At 51.8% G+C, this 16,913-nt stretch overlaps 1 protein-coding gene across 3 annotated transcripts in view; it reads right to left on the minus strand.

Annotated features, from left to right (window-relative positions):
- Positions 1-9,452: 9,452 nt before the first annotated feature.
- AMBRA1 (autophagy and beclin 1 regulator 1) overlaps positions 9,453-16,913 on the minus strand; it is a 130,540-nt gene continuing 123,079 nt past the window's right edge. For all 3 annotated transcript variants that reach the window (XM_062635807.1, XM_062635806.1, XM_062635808.1), the window contains one exon: positions 9,453-11,055. In XM_062635807.1, coding sequence (XP_062491791.1) covers positions 10,565-11,055 — 491 coding nt within the window. In that variant the 3' untranslated portion in view covers positions 9,453-10,564. The remainder of the gene's footprint in view (positions 11,056-16,913) is intronic.

Consider the following 16,913-nt stretch of genomic DNA (forward strand, 5'->3'; position numbering starts at 1 on the left):
TGCAGGAGCCTGTTCTCCGCCGGCCAGGCTAATAACCCTGTATTAAATTAGAGGCCAGGGTTCAGCTGCGGTTGGTTGGTTGGTTGGGTTTTTTTCTGAGCTGTCTGCTCAGATTTATCAGTGTAATTCCTGATAGTGCCTTGTCGGACATCATTACGATAATCGCACTGCTGCGTCTGGCGGGCGAGCAGGGGGCTGCTGCCGAGCAGGAGGGCGGCGTGGCTGGGGCTGCCTGCAAGGTGCAGCCCTGCACACCCAGGACCACTCACCCCATAGCTGGGAAAGGGGGAGGCACGAGGGCACGAGCCCCTGCAAGGGGACTCAATAGTCAAAATGTCACTGAAAGAACCAGTGTAGCCGTGGGAAAGAAGACACCAAGGGAGGAGGGAAGCAGCCCCCAGCCAAGGTGGGTCTGCATCCCTCAAATGATCTCACTGGGAAGCCTTGAGAGAGGGGGAGAGGATGCACAAAATAACCTGAAGGATCTGGGGAAGCTGGAAATGAGCAGCTCCTGTTTTGGCATCGATCCCTCACCTCCCCTTAATGCCCAGTAATTGCATCATTTATTTAAATAAGGCGTCTCAGGGCAGAGAGCACAGCAGGAGGAGGAGGGCAGGAGGCTGCCAGCTCAGCTCCAAACGTCCGTCCATCCATCCATCCATCCATCCATCCATCCATCCATCCATCCATCCATCCGATCATCCGTCCATCCGATCATCCGTCCATCCATCCATCCATCCATCCATCCATCCATCCATCCATCCATCCATCCAATCATCCGTCCATCCCTCCGATCATCCGTCCATCCATCCATCCATCCATCCATCCATCCATCCATCCATCCATCCATCCATCCATCCATCCATCCATCCATCCCGCAGACCCTCTCCCCTCCAACAGGTGCTCCTTTACACAAACATGTGCACACACAGAGGCACACACAGCCCTCCCCTTCATCTTCCTCCACCCCACAGCCAAACCAGTTCCTACTCTGCCCTGGCACTGGCCCCACATCAGCCCCAGTGGGGGATTCCATCCTAGCTTCTCTCTGGGTACCCAATGCCAGAGCCTTGCTTGTGGCAGGGAGATGCCCCAGCGCAGCGCTGCATCTTCCCTTCCCAGCAGCAGGAGCTGGCGGAGGAGTCCCCAGCACAGGGGTGATGGAGGTTTGGGATGTTTTGGACATGGCATGGAGCAAAGGTGCCTTGGGGAGCCCACTGATCCACATGGAGCATCCCTCTCCCTGCTTGGCAGAGGCCGGGGAAACTGCAGGTGGGTAATCAGTTAAGGGCATAAATACAAAGCCCAGCCCAGCCTGGTGTTTCTATTAATGAAAACGAGCCTGTGATGGGACCTAATTCCCAGCCCCTGGGTGACTGGGCTGGGAGATGAAGCCAAAGCAATGAACATGGCCAGGCAGAGCCAGGGAGCAGGCAGGGGCAGCGAGGGACCACGAGCCCCTTGCAAGGGGAGGGCAGGAATTTGACCTTGTAACCTGGAGCTGCCAGCACCTCCAGAGAGCAAATGCTTCCAGCTGCCTCGCTGGAGACAGGGTGTTAACAGCCATCATGGCTTAGGTGGGAGCGGGCCAAGGATGGGGGGGTGTCTTCAGACCCCAGCTCACAGCATCCTTTTCCCACTGCTGGTACCTTTGGCAGCTGCTGCTCCACGCAGGTACTTGGCTGAGCCACCCTTATCCAGCTCCTCCAGTCTCCCTTTGTGTATCCCCCTGGGCCATTGCTCCCACCAGCATGGCTCTCCCCCTGAGGCTGCCATGCAGTGGGATGCCTTGCACCCCATAATACAGCAAAAAACCTAAATCAGGTTCCCCTCTTGCTACCATAAAGAGGGAAAAGCCTATTTTCATAGATTTTCAGACCTACCTGAGTGAAAGCAATGGAGGGACACTGCATTCTGATGAGCTGAATTAATTAATTCCCAGCTGAATACCTGACCCTAGGTAGGTTTTATCACTGAAATGACAAAATACATCATCTCAGCAATAGTACTGCAAAAGAGGAAAGGAAGCAGCCGTGGTCTTGTTTGGAAGGTAAAACTATTCTGTGAAAACCCATTGATTCCATCTGTTCAGGGCTTGGCAGCATCCCCAGCACAAGGGACAAGACGTCTCTTGTCCTGTCCCATGGGGCAGGAGCACATCACCCATATGAGCAACAGTGCAGGAGGAACCCTGCAGCACAGAGACCCTGTCCAGAGAGCACAGAGCAAAGCAAAGCAGTGCTTAATGAAATATCCCCAGTGAGCTAAAGACGCTGGCAGGGAGGAATAACCCCTTTGGACTGCAAAGGGCTGGTGCCAAACCAGCCAGGCTGCAAGCAGGGGACAGGGCAGCCAACAGGACAGATCCCATGCTCCTGCAGGGCTCAAAGGGCTTTTCCAGCTATTTCCTAAAGGACAGGACCCGCTGCATGTGCATCCATCCCTATAGCAATAGCTGCCAACCCCTCGAGGGGATCCAACCAGACCAGAGCCTCCATGCAACACCTCACCCCAGTGCTGTGCTGCAGAGCACAGTCCCCCATCCATCACCTCCTCAATGAATTGAGGCCAACTCGCCCTGGCCCAGCCAGAGCCTTACCCCCAGCCTGGAGCTGGGATGCGTCAAATAGCTGTGCACTGCGCTACAAACTGGACTTTGATGAGGTCCATTAGGCCATCTGGACGGCCTTAAACAGCCGTGATGGAGATGGAGCAGGGGATGCTTGAGGCAGGAGGAATCTCAAGGTGGCAGGGCTGTTCACCAGATTTACATTAGACATTAGGAAGCTCTTCCCTGTGAGGGTGCTGAGGCACTGGCACAGGGTGCCCAGAGAAGCTGCGGCTGCCCCATCCCTGGCAGTGCTCAAGGCCAGGCTGGACACAGGGGCTTGGAGCAACCTGCTCTAGTGGAAGGTGTTGGAACTGGATGAGCTTTAAGGCCCCTTCAACCCAAACTGTTCTTTGATTTGATGATTTGGCACTCACAGCCTGGCTTTGCTCTTGGCCAGCAGAGCCCATGAATCTGCACCACCCTGGGGTGTGCCCATGGATGGATGCACCCAGAACATCATCTCCAGACTGCCCCGCTCGCACCAGTGCCATGAGCTGCGAGGGAAGCAGCGCTCCTAGGAAGGAAAGCCCATGTCCACCGATGCACACAGGATAAATAACACCCTTCGGTGGCACCTCGGAGCCCCGGTGAGGTTTTAGCTCTTATTCTCCAAATCTGATTTCCAAAGTAACTTCTAGGCAATGAGCTCAGCCCCTCAGGGCAGGACCCACTGGTGCTGCTCATCCCCTGGGACCTCGGCCACCCTGAGCTCTGCCTGGCTGCACGCAGCCCCATCTCACTGCTGCGACCTACATTCCACCTCCCCAGACATCCGGCACTGTCCTTAGCTGCGTTAAACCCACAGCGTGCTGGATAGGGCTAATTTCCCATCAGGCTGTCAGGAAGTATTATGTCAAATACCTTACAGGAGCCTAAGCGTATTGTGCCGACACAGCTACCTCTGCCATCAAACCTGAGGTCTCATCAAAAACAATGCCGGGTTCAGCCATCCTCAGCGCCTCCAGAGCAAACCCATCTCCGGGGCCTCTCCTGGATCACTGCACCCAGGGCTGCAGCTCTGCAGGGAACAACCTGAACCCCCCCAGCCAAGAGCTGAGGTGCTCGTATGACTTGGAAACGAAGAGTCCTCGGAGCAGGATCCTTACTCCCACCCTGTGCGTGGCCACGGAGGATGGAGCAGGGTGGGAAAGGCTGGGCAGGACCTTGCGCTGTTACTGCTGCCTTTGCATGCTCAGCTCTCCTCCTCCTCAAACACTGCACCCCGTGGCCCGAGCACCCCCTCTGTGTTACAAACCCACCTTGTCCTTCCCAGTGCCACTCGTTGCCGGTCACACCGGGCCCTGGAGCCCAAAAGCTGCTGTTTCATGGCTGTGCTCAGCCCCTCCTCAGCCATGCAGCAGGATCAGCCCCAATCCCTCAATAATAATTGTTTGAATTAGCATTTGCTTTGATGGAGGTGATCCGCAGGGCACTTCTGCAGTGGGCAGGCAGGTGAGTGCAGCCCTCACTTAAACACACTTCAGCACTCTATTACCAGACCCTCCCGTGGCCGCCAGTCAGCCTTCATTAGCCCCTTTGAGCCTTCTCTAGTTCTGTGGCCAAAGCAGGATGGAGCTTGCAGCACCTAACCAGGCACAGAGCCCAGGCCTGGGACCCCATGGTGGGTGTCAGCCCCATGGGGAGCAGCCCTGCTCTCAGGAGCAGGCAGATCCGAGGGGAAGGACCCCCAGGGGAAGGCAGAGCTGCATCACCATAGGCAGATTTGACGAGGAGCCAGGGGAAGGAATGGAGCTGGGTTTAGATACAAGGCACCAAAGCGTGACAGAGCCCAGCAAAGGGTTTCAGCAGAGCCTGGTCAGTAGCCAGCAACCAGCACCCTAATAACAGGGATGTACTCATCTTCCCTTCCAAAGCCTGCCATGGAAACAAATGATGTGTGAATTAAAGCTCCCCTGCAATGGGGTGGCAATGCCCATTTTCCATCAGAGCCAGCCCCTGATCCTATCACGGTATTACTGTATTATTGAGCTGGAAATTGAGGGTTTAATAACAGGCTTTAATAGCTACGATGGTATCAGGGGTGCAGCATTAAACTCCAGGAAGGGACATGGCTTGGTGTGCTCTGAGGCAGCAATTGCATGCCAAAAAATCCTCGAGGATGAAAGTACTTTCATCCCTGCAGCAAACTGACACGGGTTCATACACAAATGCTGTCAATGGGGGCATAAGCCCATGTTTGCCAAGCACCAGCCTTTGAAACAGCCCAGGAGAGCATCCTTGCCCTTGGGCACCCAAACCTTGGTTCATGGGAGAGCCCCAGCAGCACAGGGCATGGGGAGAGCCCTTGCACAGGGACCTCCTCTCCTCCTGGACATCACCCCAGGAGCTGCTGGCCCGGAGCGGAATGGGGCTGGGGAAAGCTGTAGGAGCGGTGTACCCATAGCACACACCTGGGTGGGAATAATGGCCTGGACACATAGCTCAGCCTTAGGAATAGAAGGGACCAAGCCTAAACTACCGTGACAGCTCCTGTTTTCACACAGCCTGCACAGTGTCTGCTGTTTATCCAGCCCCTGCAGAGCTGGAGCGAGGAGCTCAGAGGGTAAAGGTGGAGGGCCAGGGAGTCTTGGGAAGAACGTAGCCCTCAGAGTCTAACTCCTCCAGCCAAGCTGGAGCTGGCCTGGGCACAAGGGCAGGAAGGGAAACCTCAGTGGCTACCACAGCCCACAAGCCAGCCTGCAGCTCACCATCCTGCCAGCTACGGCTGCAGGGAGGCTCAGTGAGTGCAGAGCCCCTCTGCTGCTCCGATGGTCCAGTTTCAGCAATGGGTGCTCCTGGAAACCTCGGTTTCTGCCTCTTGCAGCAGTGACACTTGCCTCCTGCTCACCTCTCCATCACTCACACCTGGCCTGTCCCAGAGCTGTTTGAGCTCAGGGCCCCCAGTGCATCCCGCATGGCACCACCGAGCTGGAAAAGCCTGGTCCGGATCATCAGGCAAGCCCCAGGCACAGAGGATGGATGCTGGGAGTTGATTTGGATGGGAGCAGAGGGGAAGCCCCACACTCCCCTCTCTGGGACGCTGCCAGCTCCTGGCTGGGATGGAGCTGATGCCTGGGGCCAGCATCCCAGGAAGGACTGCTTGGTCCCTGCCAGCTCCCACCAGTGCCACGCACCAGCAACAACCGCTGGAAAGGCAAAACAAACGGGAGTGGAGGGGGAGAGCCGAGAAGTGCTTCTGTGGTGGGGAACAAATCCCTGCACTGGGCGGGCTATAAGGAGCATCCTGCCCAGGAGCTATGCAGGGGCAGCAGAGCAGGGAGGAGAGGCCCCTGCTCCCGGGGGGTGAAGAGAAAAGCCTTAACTGGTGTTAGCTGGAAATGAAAGGCTGCCGTGACCCCCCAGACCCCTCGTGTGCCTCCTCCAGGCAGAGGTGGCGGTGGCTTGATGGTGTTACTCCTGGGGATATTCCGCTTGGACACAAGAGGAAAATACTTCACAGTGATAGCAATCAGTCATTGTTATCAATGGACACCTAATCTAGGCCATGCTTTGCCCAGCAAGGGTGGACCAGATGATCCTTGAGGTCCCTTCCAACCTGGTGTTCTGATGTGCACGCTGCACAGAGATCCCAGTTAGCAGTGGATGGCTCACACTGCATTCTCTAATTAATCTGCCCCTTCCTGTTGGAGAATAGCTTCTCTGATAGACGGGAGCCAAGCAGAAAGGGGAGCTACCCCCTGGCCAGCAGCCTGAGCGGTGGGCAGAGGACCTGGCTATGGAGTTCAGCTTCCATTCAGTAATGCCAGGGAGGAGAGATTCCCCATGCACCCAGCTGTGACCTGGTCCCTACCCTCCCCTTCCTGCCCAGCACAGCTCCTGGCCACCACGTACCACCCAGCTATAGGGGTCACCCCACACTGGCCACGTGTGGGTATGGCGTGGGACTTCCAGGAGTCAAATGGAGTTGCTGGAGATGGAGCAACAGGTTAGCGAGGGAGACATGGCATAGAACACAGGGGTCATAGGGACAAGTGCTGCACCACCTACTAGGGCTTCGCAGTCCCCCATGAACCCCAGATCTCCCCTCCAGGCAGTGCTGGTTTGGTCCCAGAGCGTTCACCATCTGCAGGTGAGCACTGTGAAGGATTCCTCCAAAGCCCCCTTCCAGCACAGCAGTTCCAACCGTTGCCCCAGGCTTCTGGCACCTTCTCTCTGCCGAGCTAACCTAAATAACCCCGTATCTTCAGCTATCCCCCTCCTCTTCCGGCTCATTATGGCTTTTAGAGAACACTGGCTCTCACCAAACCCGATCAACCCACCATTAACCTTTCCACACCAAGAACTGGCTGTTGCTTTTGCCTCCAATTCCCACCTCAAACGGCTCTAGGAGGACTCTACCCCTCACCCTTGAGGTGACTCAGTTGCTTTAATAGCCTCTGATGAGGGATTTTATCAAAGGCCTTTTGAAAGCTAAATAAAATCCTTGTATTTCTGCTTCCCCCAGGATTTTGTTAGCACATTTAAAGGCTCCTGACAGGCTGAGGATGAGGAAAGCTTTGGTTCTTCAGATTATTTCCTGCTCCTACGCAGCAAAGCTCTCACTGTGCCTCCTAAATTGGGCCACCAAGCACACACAGAGCTCTGCCTGGGTTTCCTCGGGCAGATCCTGTTGAATCTCCACTTCGCTCCTGGCAGGACACTTGCCTCAGCGCTGCGTTATCACACTGCAGAGAGCAGGCAAGCTGTGAGCTTTGCTGCTGTGCTTGTCCTGGATGTGGGCAATGCCACTGCCTCCTGTCCTGTGCAGGGCTCCAGGCCCCAGTCATCCCATGGATGCAGAAGGTACAGGTCAGCTCAGTCCTGCCCAAACCAACCAGGGAACACTGCTGGGACAGAACAGGGTCATCCAAGGCAGGGAGAGAGTTTTGCTCACAGAAGCCCAGACTGGTTTGGGTTGGAAGGGACCTTAGAGCTCATCCAGTTCCAACCCCTGCCACGGGCAGGGACACCTTCCACTAGGGCAGGGTGCTCCAAGTCCTGTCCAACCTGGCCTTGAACACTGCCAGGGATGGGGCAGCCACAGCTTCTCTGGGCACCCTGTGCCAGCGCCTCAGCACCCTCACAGGGAAGAATTTCTCCCTAATGTCTCATCTCAATCTCCCCTCTGCAGTTTAAAGCCGTTCTTGTTCCACAGAAAGCACAGAATGCATCACAAATAAACTGCATTGAGGGGAGGAAAGTGAGCCCATGGTACAAGTGTGGCGAGCTTTCCCTCCTGTCCCTCTCTTCCCACCAACCCACCTCCCTCCCTCAGGTCTCAGGCAGGGACAGAACCTGAGCTTGGCAGATTCTAGGTCTGAAACTCAAACTAAAAGCACTGCTCTCCCTACATACAAGCCCACAGCACTGCCTAATTGTGTGGCCACAGGAGGTCATCTACAAAGCACGTCCAAGGTAGCACCTGAGGATTAAGCCCACCCGCACCCATCCTGCCCCACTGCTCCTGCCTAAAGCCCGTACGAACACAGGAGTCAGGCTGCAGCCACTACCAGCCTTTGGCCAGAGCTACAGAGCAGCTTAGAAACATCAGAGCTGCTGCTCTGATCAGGCCTCCATCCTTACCTCATCTGGAAGAGTTTCCCTTACAAGTGTGGAATGCAAAGCTGCTTTGGAGCTTCAGACATGTCCTGAGTCGATGTCAAAAGCAGCAGCTGTGGTCTGCTCCAGCTCCCACTGGAGCTCACTTACTTGTTCTGCCACCATCTCCAATGGGGACAGGTCTGGACCAAGGGAAGTCCTCAGCAGAGCAGGGTTATGGCCTCTGCACAGCACTAGGGCAAGACATCCCAGGAGACCTCTCTCCAGTCATGATGGAAAGGTTTCTGTAGGTAGCTTGGCTCTGGCCTCCGTTAAGTGCTCTGCAACACATCTACCAAGAATGGGCCTCAAGCCTCTTCCAGGAATCATGCGGGGAGAGGGAAGGAGCTGCCAGGCTGAGCTGAAGCAGAAGCCTTTTTCTCCAGGCTCTGTTTCAGTTTGTTTTCAAGCAGAGCAGTAAACAGCCCTGCCCAGCCCTGCCCTGTCTGCCCAAGTCTTGAGCAGAGACACAGCTCTTCCAGCTCCCAAATGCCAGCACATCCTCAGGCCACCCCACACTGAGGCAATACAGGGATGCACAAAACCCTCCTCACCACACAAGGGAATCCCGTTTTTCAGGCTGCTCTCCTGTCAGACCAGGGATGTGGTTGGCTCAGGGCAGATTTTAGAGCCTCATTAACACTCTGCAATGAGGCCTGGCAGCAGCTGATTTGATTTAAGGTTCATTTCCAGGCTGTGATTTAAGAGAAGATTTGCTTAATGTTCTTTAACAGACTCTTCTGACTGGGAGCTTGAGTGCTCCTTAATGACAGCCTTATTTATTGTAATGTCTTTGCAGGGCAGGATCCAGAGGAGCCAGGCAGGTGCTCAGGCAGCAGGGGAAGCATCCCTCACAGCAGAGTGGTAACACAGGGACATGCATTCCTTTATCCAGAACAGCCAGACACTGCACCCAGTCTCTGCACTGAGAGGTCAGCAAGACTCTGCTTGCCTGAGATAGAGTGCTGCATCTCCACATACCCTTTTAAGCAGGACAAGAGAAATGCTTCTCTTTCTCCCTGCTGCAGTACTTGAGGGATGGGAAACACAGAAGTGCCTGCTCATCTCCAGGCTGATTAAAAGGCAATCTGCAATCAGTGCTCCACCATGCTCCTCCCTGGTTCCCAGTTTTGGGCTTTCAACTCAAAGGCTGAGCCTGCTTTCCTCCTTGAGCTTCTGCTGTACCTATCCCCAGGGCCAAACACTGAGACAACAGCACACAGATGAAGACAGTAGGTCAAGCAAGGGTTTGTCATATTTTAATGACATTGATCTTTGGTGTTTCCCTCATCAGCACTCACGCTCTCCCCGCCCTTCCTCCACAAGCCTGCTAGGGATGGAGAGTTACAAATGAAAAGGAAAATCACATTTGAGACTAAAAACAAAGTATCAGAGCCTGGAATTCTCCACTAGAAACTACATGTACAAGGTCAAGATTTCACATGCAACACCTTACATCACAGACCCGTACCTCACACCCTGGCCTGGAGCTGAGAGACATTTCCGGCCCCCTTGCCAAGGAGCTGCAGCTCAGTCCTGGCAACATGAAACCACTGGGATGGCTCATTCATGACAATATTGGCACAGCTTAGAACATCCTTGCGTGAACTGCATCCTGACTAGAGAGCAGTAGCCCTTGTCCCTCTCTACCCATCTATACATCAGCTCTGCTGAGGTTCCTGCCAAGTACTACACTAACTCTCTAAAAAGGAAAGATCCCCACCCGTGAGCACATCCTGAGCCAGGCAGGTTATGGCAAAGCCCAGTTCTTCCCAGAAAAGACCACAGTGCAGACAGGAGAGGTTTCAGAACTCCACACTGAGGGGGAAGCAGCACTGTGCCACGGAGTGGGGCTGTGGCCTGGAAGACTCCTCCACTCCAGCAATGGAGCTGGAGCATCACACCCAGGTTTGCCCAGTAGGACTGCCGGTCTCCAGAAGGATGCTGCAGGCCCCCTTTCCTTTCTTCACTCTACTGATCAGCCCCTGGGCATAAAAGGGCAGGAAAAGGAAAGGAAAGAAGCTTTACAGAGGATGACACTGACCAAACTGCAGGATTAGGGCTGAGCTCAGAGGATCCCAAGGGGCTTTAAAATCTGCACGATGTGCAGCCAGTACACTTGATATTCCTGTTAACTCTTCAGCAGTGGGAATGTTGGAAGTTAAGTATGCTTTCTTCCCCATGGCTTCCCTTGCAGTCCTTATTCCTTCCCCACTCACCCAGGACAGAGAAGCCCTCTGAACCACCAGCATCCTTTCAGAGCCACGTGTTCCTACTCTTCCAGCTCCTGGCCAGCTGTGAGGTACAGGTCTCTGCTGAGCAGTACAAGGGTAGCACCAACACACAACTCAATCTCTACCTGTTCCGCGACTCCCCACTGGTGCTGTCATTACTATAGAAGTTGGTGCTGTCAGGAAGATGGTTATTATTAGTTAGGTCACTGTATTCAATTGGTCCCTCAGTGTCCATGGAGGACTGGGCCTGCTCTGGCAGGTCCAGGTCACCAGTGCTTTGTCCTTCGCTCCCACCAGGGGCTGTCCGCGGGCTCAGGCCATGCTCCGAGAGCTGCATGGACTCTGACAGGATCCGTCCCTCCAGCTCAGCTGCCACCTGCTGTGAGGTGGACTGCAGTGCTGATGTACCCTCAGCTCCAGTGGACTCTGCACCAGTCTGAGAGCTGCGGTGGATCCGGTGGCTCACGATGATGTTGTTGCCAAAGCCGCCCATGGACGCCATGGTGGTGCTCTGCTCCCGCTGGACCACGGCAGTCATGCCACCTTCTGTCATCAGCCTTTGGATCCTGCTCAGGGCATCCTCCCCACTGGCCCCATAGTCTGGACCTTCACCTGCAAGAGAAAGCAGAAGCAACTTGGATGTACAAGGCAAGCTACAACACGAAGAGAAAGCAATGCTGGGTAGATGCATCACTCAGTGCACGTGTGCTGGGATAGAAGATAGGGTTTGTTCAAGAGCAAGACCAACATTTTATTTCTATAACATTTGGTGAGTGCCAAAGGCACTGAACCCTGTCAAGAAGACCTTGGCCAATCCCACAGGTATCCCTCACAGACCTGCATGTCCAAGCCCTGCAGAAGCAGCTCTTACCTAGCCATAGAGGTGGGGGAAAAAGAGGAGTCAGCAGCAGTGTGTTTTCTCACAGCTGCAGAGACAGCCCAGCCAGTCCTCCAAAGCAAGAGGAAAAACCTCAGTTTGCCCCACAATAAGCCAAATATGTCACCACAGTGTTAGCGTCCTGTGGCCTTTCCTACTTCACCTGTTTTGAGAGTACCCCAGGCATCAGATGATGGCCATCTCCCTGCTATCAGAGAGGACACAGGCCAGGTCCAGACAGCAGCTACAGAACATGGTCTGTGCTTCCACATCACCACTGATCAAGGGAAGATCAAGTATGTAGGCTCCTGCTGCCCTTGACTGGTATCTTTTGGGAATGCAAAAAACATCTTTCAAGATCTATAGTTCTTTGTCTGTCTCTGAACTCTCCCTTCACAGTCAGGCTGTACTGAGCTCTGAGGAGCCACTGTCAGATGCCTTGGCTGCTGAAGATTACTTTTGAAAAAGAACAAAATCTCACAGAAAAACAGTCCATGTCAGAAATGAAATCCCCACGGCAGGAAAGTCCAACCCAGTTCTGTTTCCCAGCATCCTCCTTTTGCTACAAACCCTACCCAGACCATCAGGGAAAAACAATCTGTAATCACAAACTGCTAGAACCATTCCACAGTGGGATCCTGATGATTCTTATTAAAGAGATAAATCTCACTCCCAGCTCCATGATGCTATTGCAGAGCCGATTAGATGAGAGAGGAAAGCCATAAGCTCTCCTGGCTCCAAGAAGATGAACACAAATGTCAACAAGAGTGGATGTAGGCAGGAGTTAAAACACAATAGAAACCAAAATGCCACACTGAGTAGGAAGGCAAAATGACTGGGGCTGTGGGGTGGAGGTCATGTATCCAACATGAAAGCTGGGGTATTCAGCATGGTTTACACCATGTCACTACAGAGGACAGTCAGAGAGGTTAAGATGGTGTGCAGTCTGTCAGTGACAGCTTATTCCCTTTCCTCAGTGGTACTTGCATTGAACACAACCAGCTTCCTCCACCACAGGGTATGGCTAATTCCATCTTCAAGCAGGCCTGCTGACATACTGCCCTGCTGTAGAAATACTGTGGACATCAAGGGCAAATTTAATTCTCACAAGCAGAGTTAAGCCCCTTTCTGCTAGGAAGTTAGTAAGCCTGCTCTATCCACTATGCATACAGCAATTACAGAGCTCCTTGGTCCGAGCTTCAGTGAGACCACAGAGGCACCAGTAACCTCATGAGAATCTGGAGCAGAGCCTAGAGGAGGGAGCACAAATACCCCTAGGCACAGCCTGACCCAGAACTCTTGCAGAGAAATCCTGTTCAGGATGTGTCTGATGCACGAACTAGGAGCCTGGCTGACCTGCACAAAGACTGGGAACAGAGGCAGCTATTAGCCTGGAAACTTCAGTGTGAAAAACATGCATGCCAGGGGATACTGAAGCATTAATCAGAGCAGAAGTAAGTGGAAGGTTTGAGATGCATGGTTTTCGATTCAGTCATTGCTTCCTTCTGAGGGAACAGGTGTAAGCACTTTGTTACCAACCATCTGGCCAGGCCAGAGGGAAAGCTTAAAGCCAAGATGTGCAACCTGGCTTAGAGACATGCCAGCCAGCCTTATCCACACAAGTCCTGAAACAGCAGGTACTGTGCTCTTGATAGATCATTTACTATAAAGCAGCCCAATACAGGAGCTTTGGAACAGCGAGTCAGCAAGGATCCCCAGCCAGTGCTCCTTAGCGTTACAAGCATGTGTTTCATGAGAGGAGTCCATGCAGGCAGAGCACAGCAAAGCAGCCCCTGCTCTTCTCTGCCCCTTAATTACCACATGCCATGGCCGAACAGCCAGTTGAGGCAGCTACTTGCTGAGAAACAGGCAAGGGCTGATGCCACAGCAGTCACGAACCTTCAGATGAGGAGCATGGAGACAGAGCAGCGTTGGAAATTCCAGAAAGACACCATCCAAGCAGCCAACAAGCCCCTTTTTGTCCTTCCCTTCCCCCTCCCTGCAGGTTTTGACAATGCCTTTGGCTGCCTGGTTCAGAGCTGAGCTTCCTGTGCGATGTTCCCTGAGCTGAGCTATAGCACAGCTTCACATAGAGCCCGTTTCTACTGCCTGGTGACTCCCACACGCGTTCCTTCGCCAGGCTGCCAGTGCAGACTGCATCAGTGCTCAGTGCAAGTGAAATAAGCTGACTTCCATTTGGTGGAGGTTCACAGTGTGCATGCAGGCACCTACCCAGAACAGCAGCAACGCTGTTAAACCCCACACCCCAGGCTGCTGGAAGTTCCAACCTGCTGCAGTGACCAAACCCCATTCCCTGCACCACCAGCTGAACAAAACCAGAACAGAGAGAAACCCCATGTTCATGACACTTCTGTCAGACTCCAGAGGGTTTAGGCATATTCAGAGCATGAACCTGAGCTTGTGCAGGAGCAGGCCAAGGACAGCACATCTAATTCTCTGTATGGAGAAATCAATTCCTCTCATTTTACGCTCAAAACTACATTCTGAAGTCCCAGGCTCTGTAAAATCCTCTATCTCAAGCTCTCATTCTTCTAAGCCTTTTCTGACTCCAAAGAGTCAGAAAATAGAAATATAGAAAAACCTCATAGTATACTACAGACAAAATTTAGAAGACTGAGCTAACCAGCTCCAGCGTGTGAAGTACCAATGTGTGAAGTACCACTGTAAGCACAACACTTGCCAATTCGTTCTCCACCTAAGCTGTCCCTCTACCAGAATCCATCACATAGAAGGAAGCAATCTTGAGACACAGTCTTATCTTTCTCTGGACTGGGACACAAGTTCTGTGCCTGACAGGACATAAAAGCATCACCCATGGTTCTCTCTGCAAGACAAGTAAGTATTAGTGTTGTGTCCCCAGTGCTGTGTTCCTGCAAACCTTTTCTATTCTAACTGAAGTGACCTTTCCAGAGGTCCAAAGCCCCGTCTATCTCAAACACAGACACAAAACATCACTCTGGAGAGTAATTTCTGTCAATCTAGCTGACTGGCTCCAACATTTAACAAAATACTCCCTAGTTAATGCATCTGTCTTCAGAAGTCCTCTGCCATGCTATTCCAGCAAGATCAGAGCTTGGCACAGAAGCCTACAAAGCAAAAACATCTGGCATACTTTCAATGGAGCTGGGTAGAAGGCAGGAGCATTTCCACTCTCAAATGAAGTGGTCTCTGAAGTACTTACGGGAATTACAACTTGTTTATCTCTCGGCATAGTCAGCACACACCTGATAAAGAGCAAAGCCCACAGAAGCAGAGATGAGATCAGGCTGTGGGATATACTAACACTGCTCTTGAACTTTTGCCTGTTTTCAGCTTTCCTCTTTCTAAACCCAGGAGTAGTCAGTAGCCATGCTTGCAAACAAAGCTTCAAAATTAGAACTAAGAGTAAGCACTGCAGAGAGATGTTAAGTCTTCAGAGAACATGGAATAATAGCTTGGAGGTGTGAGCTGACCCACTAATTCAGATGCTCAATGATAAAAATATCACCATTTTTAAATGAATTCACTCCTTGCATAAGAATAGGAAAGGGAGTGTCAGAGCACAGCACAACCAGCTACAAATACTCACATCTCCCTTAGTGCCAGCAGAAATACTACCGGTTACTCTTCTCCCCAGCCAAGCTCAGAAGAGGGCTCACACTTCCTTTCTAAGGTAGCTAAATCAAACAACTCTCCAGAACTCAGGAAAGACACACACCAGCTTTGACTTGTAAAAAGTCTCTTAGCAATATCTCACCTTGGTGATTTCTATAAGTGAAACTTATTTTGGTAATGAGAGTTTAAAAGTAGCCCCCATAATTTAATCCCAAGGGAGCCAGGTACTCGGAGCAGCTCACACTGTAAAGGCTTGTGTAGTACATGCTTCTAGAACCTGATTCTATTTTTTAGTTAGTGCTTTTCAGAGGGCTTTTAAAGAGAATCTGAAATTTGCAGTTCTATAGTACATATGACACGTATTTTACAGATGGATAGGCAGATGAAAGGCTAAGGGATCTACCCACATTTCTACTTGGAGAATAAAAGGCAGATCTGGAAACTGATCCCTGGTGTCTCAATTCCCATTTCCACACTAACCACACAAAAATCACATCACATTTGACAACAGCATTGCAAGAACATGTTCAGCTAATGTAAAACAACATGTTTCTCTTTATCATTCATGAGGCTTGGCTGAGGACAGGGTATTCCTGGCCCTGCAGCCCCCTGACACGTTCCTAATGTCTCAGATTAAATAAGTTACATCACATGCAGGCACACTGCATCTGCATCCTTCAGTATCCTGAGAATGCTTTGCTCATACCAGGCAAGTTTCACTTGCATGTGCTGTCTTTTTGCTACTAACAGTTTGAACAGACTGAAGCCCACAAACCCAAACCTTCATTCTACAGCCCTTTTTCCTCTCGAAGGTACCTGCTGCAACCTCTGAAAGCAGCTGGACATGATGGAAACTTGTGCTGGTTGGTGAGCAACACTTAAAGCAAACAGGTTAAAATCTGTACATGGCATGACAGTAGTGAATATGCTGCTCCCCCAGAGACAGGCAAAGTAGCAATCCACTGACAGCAAGCCTTCAGATGGCTACAACTTCAGTAGTTCATAACGTGTGCCTACTTGCACAATGAGCATTGAGCTAGCTAGATTGTTCAGCCCCAAAGACAATGCAGATGATAGGGAAGGAGATGACAACCGCCTTCCAGCTATTTCCATCAAGTTTCTTTTTCAAGTGTGGGATATTTTTTCTTTTTAAGCAGCTGGATTACCTGAATGATGTATGGATATACTATAAATAGCCAGGGGACAGCATGGGTGCACAACCAAACAAGCATCCTGCAGCTCTGCAAAGGTCCCTCTCCCTCAGCCTGCAGCACATTTTGCAGTTGCATCCCTGACAGTTACTGCCACTTCTACCCTATTCCATAGATGCCACAGCCTGAGCAAGTGGCAGCCACAGCCTGACCCAGCCTGAACCAGGAACTGCAATTTCTAAAGGTTAAAGCTTTGGACTACTAAATCTCATTAGGAATTTTTGCCGTTTTTTAAGTGAGATTTAACTTGCCAGTTGAACACAGATCCTCCCCTGTCATCCCTGTCCATTTGCAAGGGAAAGCATAGAATAACTCCCAACAGATTGTTTCTAATTAAGAGTGCCTCAAAGTTACAGCTCCATCACTATTTCCACTATGTCTGTCAGCTTAAATAATTAGGAAACAGCTGAAACACTGTTTTAGACATTCATGATATCTCCCCTAGTTTTCTCTTTTAACTTCTTTGGTTTATGTGTGGCTTGGGAGCAGAGTTCACAAGGCAGCTATCAACTGCTGCAAACCAAAAAGATACAGACATTAGAGGGATTCACTTCTGATAAAGTCATTATATACTCATTCCTCCAAAGGAGGTAGAAAGATAATCAGAACAGCAAAGTCCCCGCAGAGCTTTGCATGAGAAAAGGAAACTATTTATACCCGCACAGAGCTTAATTAGATTTCTGATGCAATTCTGCATACTTCTTTTTTGTACAGTAAGCACATATCTGCAAGAAATGCCCTGAGCCAGAATTCCCCACAGCAGCGGG

Source organism: Pezoporus occidentalis, unplaced genomic scaffold (genome assembly GCF_034315485.1).
Source record: "Pezoporus occidentalis ecotype Australia unplaced genomic scaffold, CSIRO_AGI_Poc_V1 ctg46, whole genome shotgun sequence".
Taxonomy (NCBI): domain Eukaryota; kingdom Metazoa; phylum Chordata; class Aves; order Psittaciformes; family Psittacidae; genus Pezoporus; species Pezoporus occidentalis.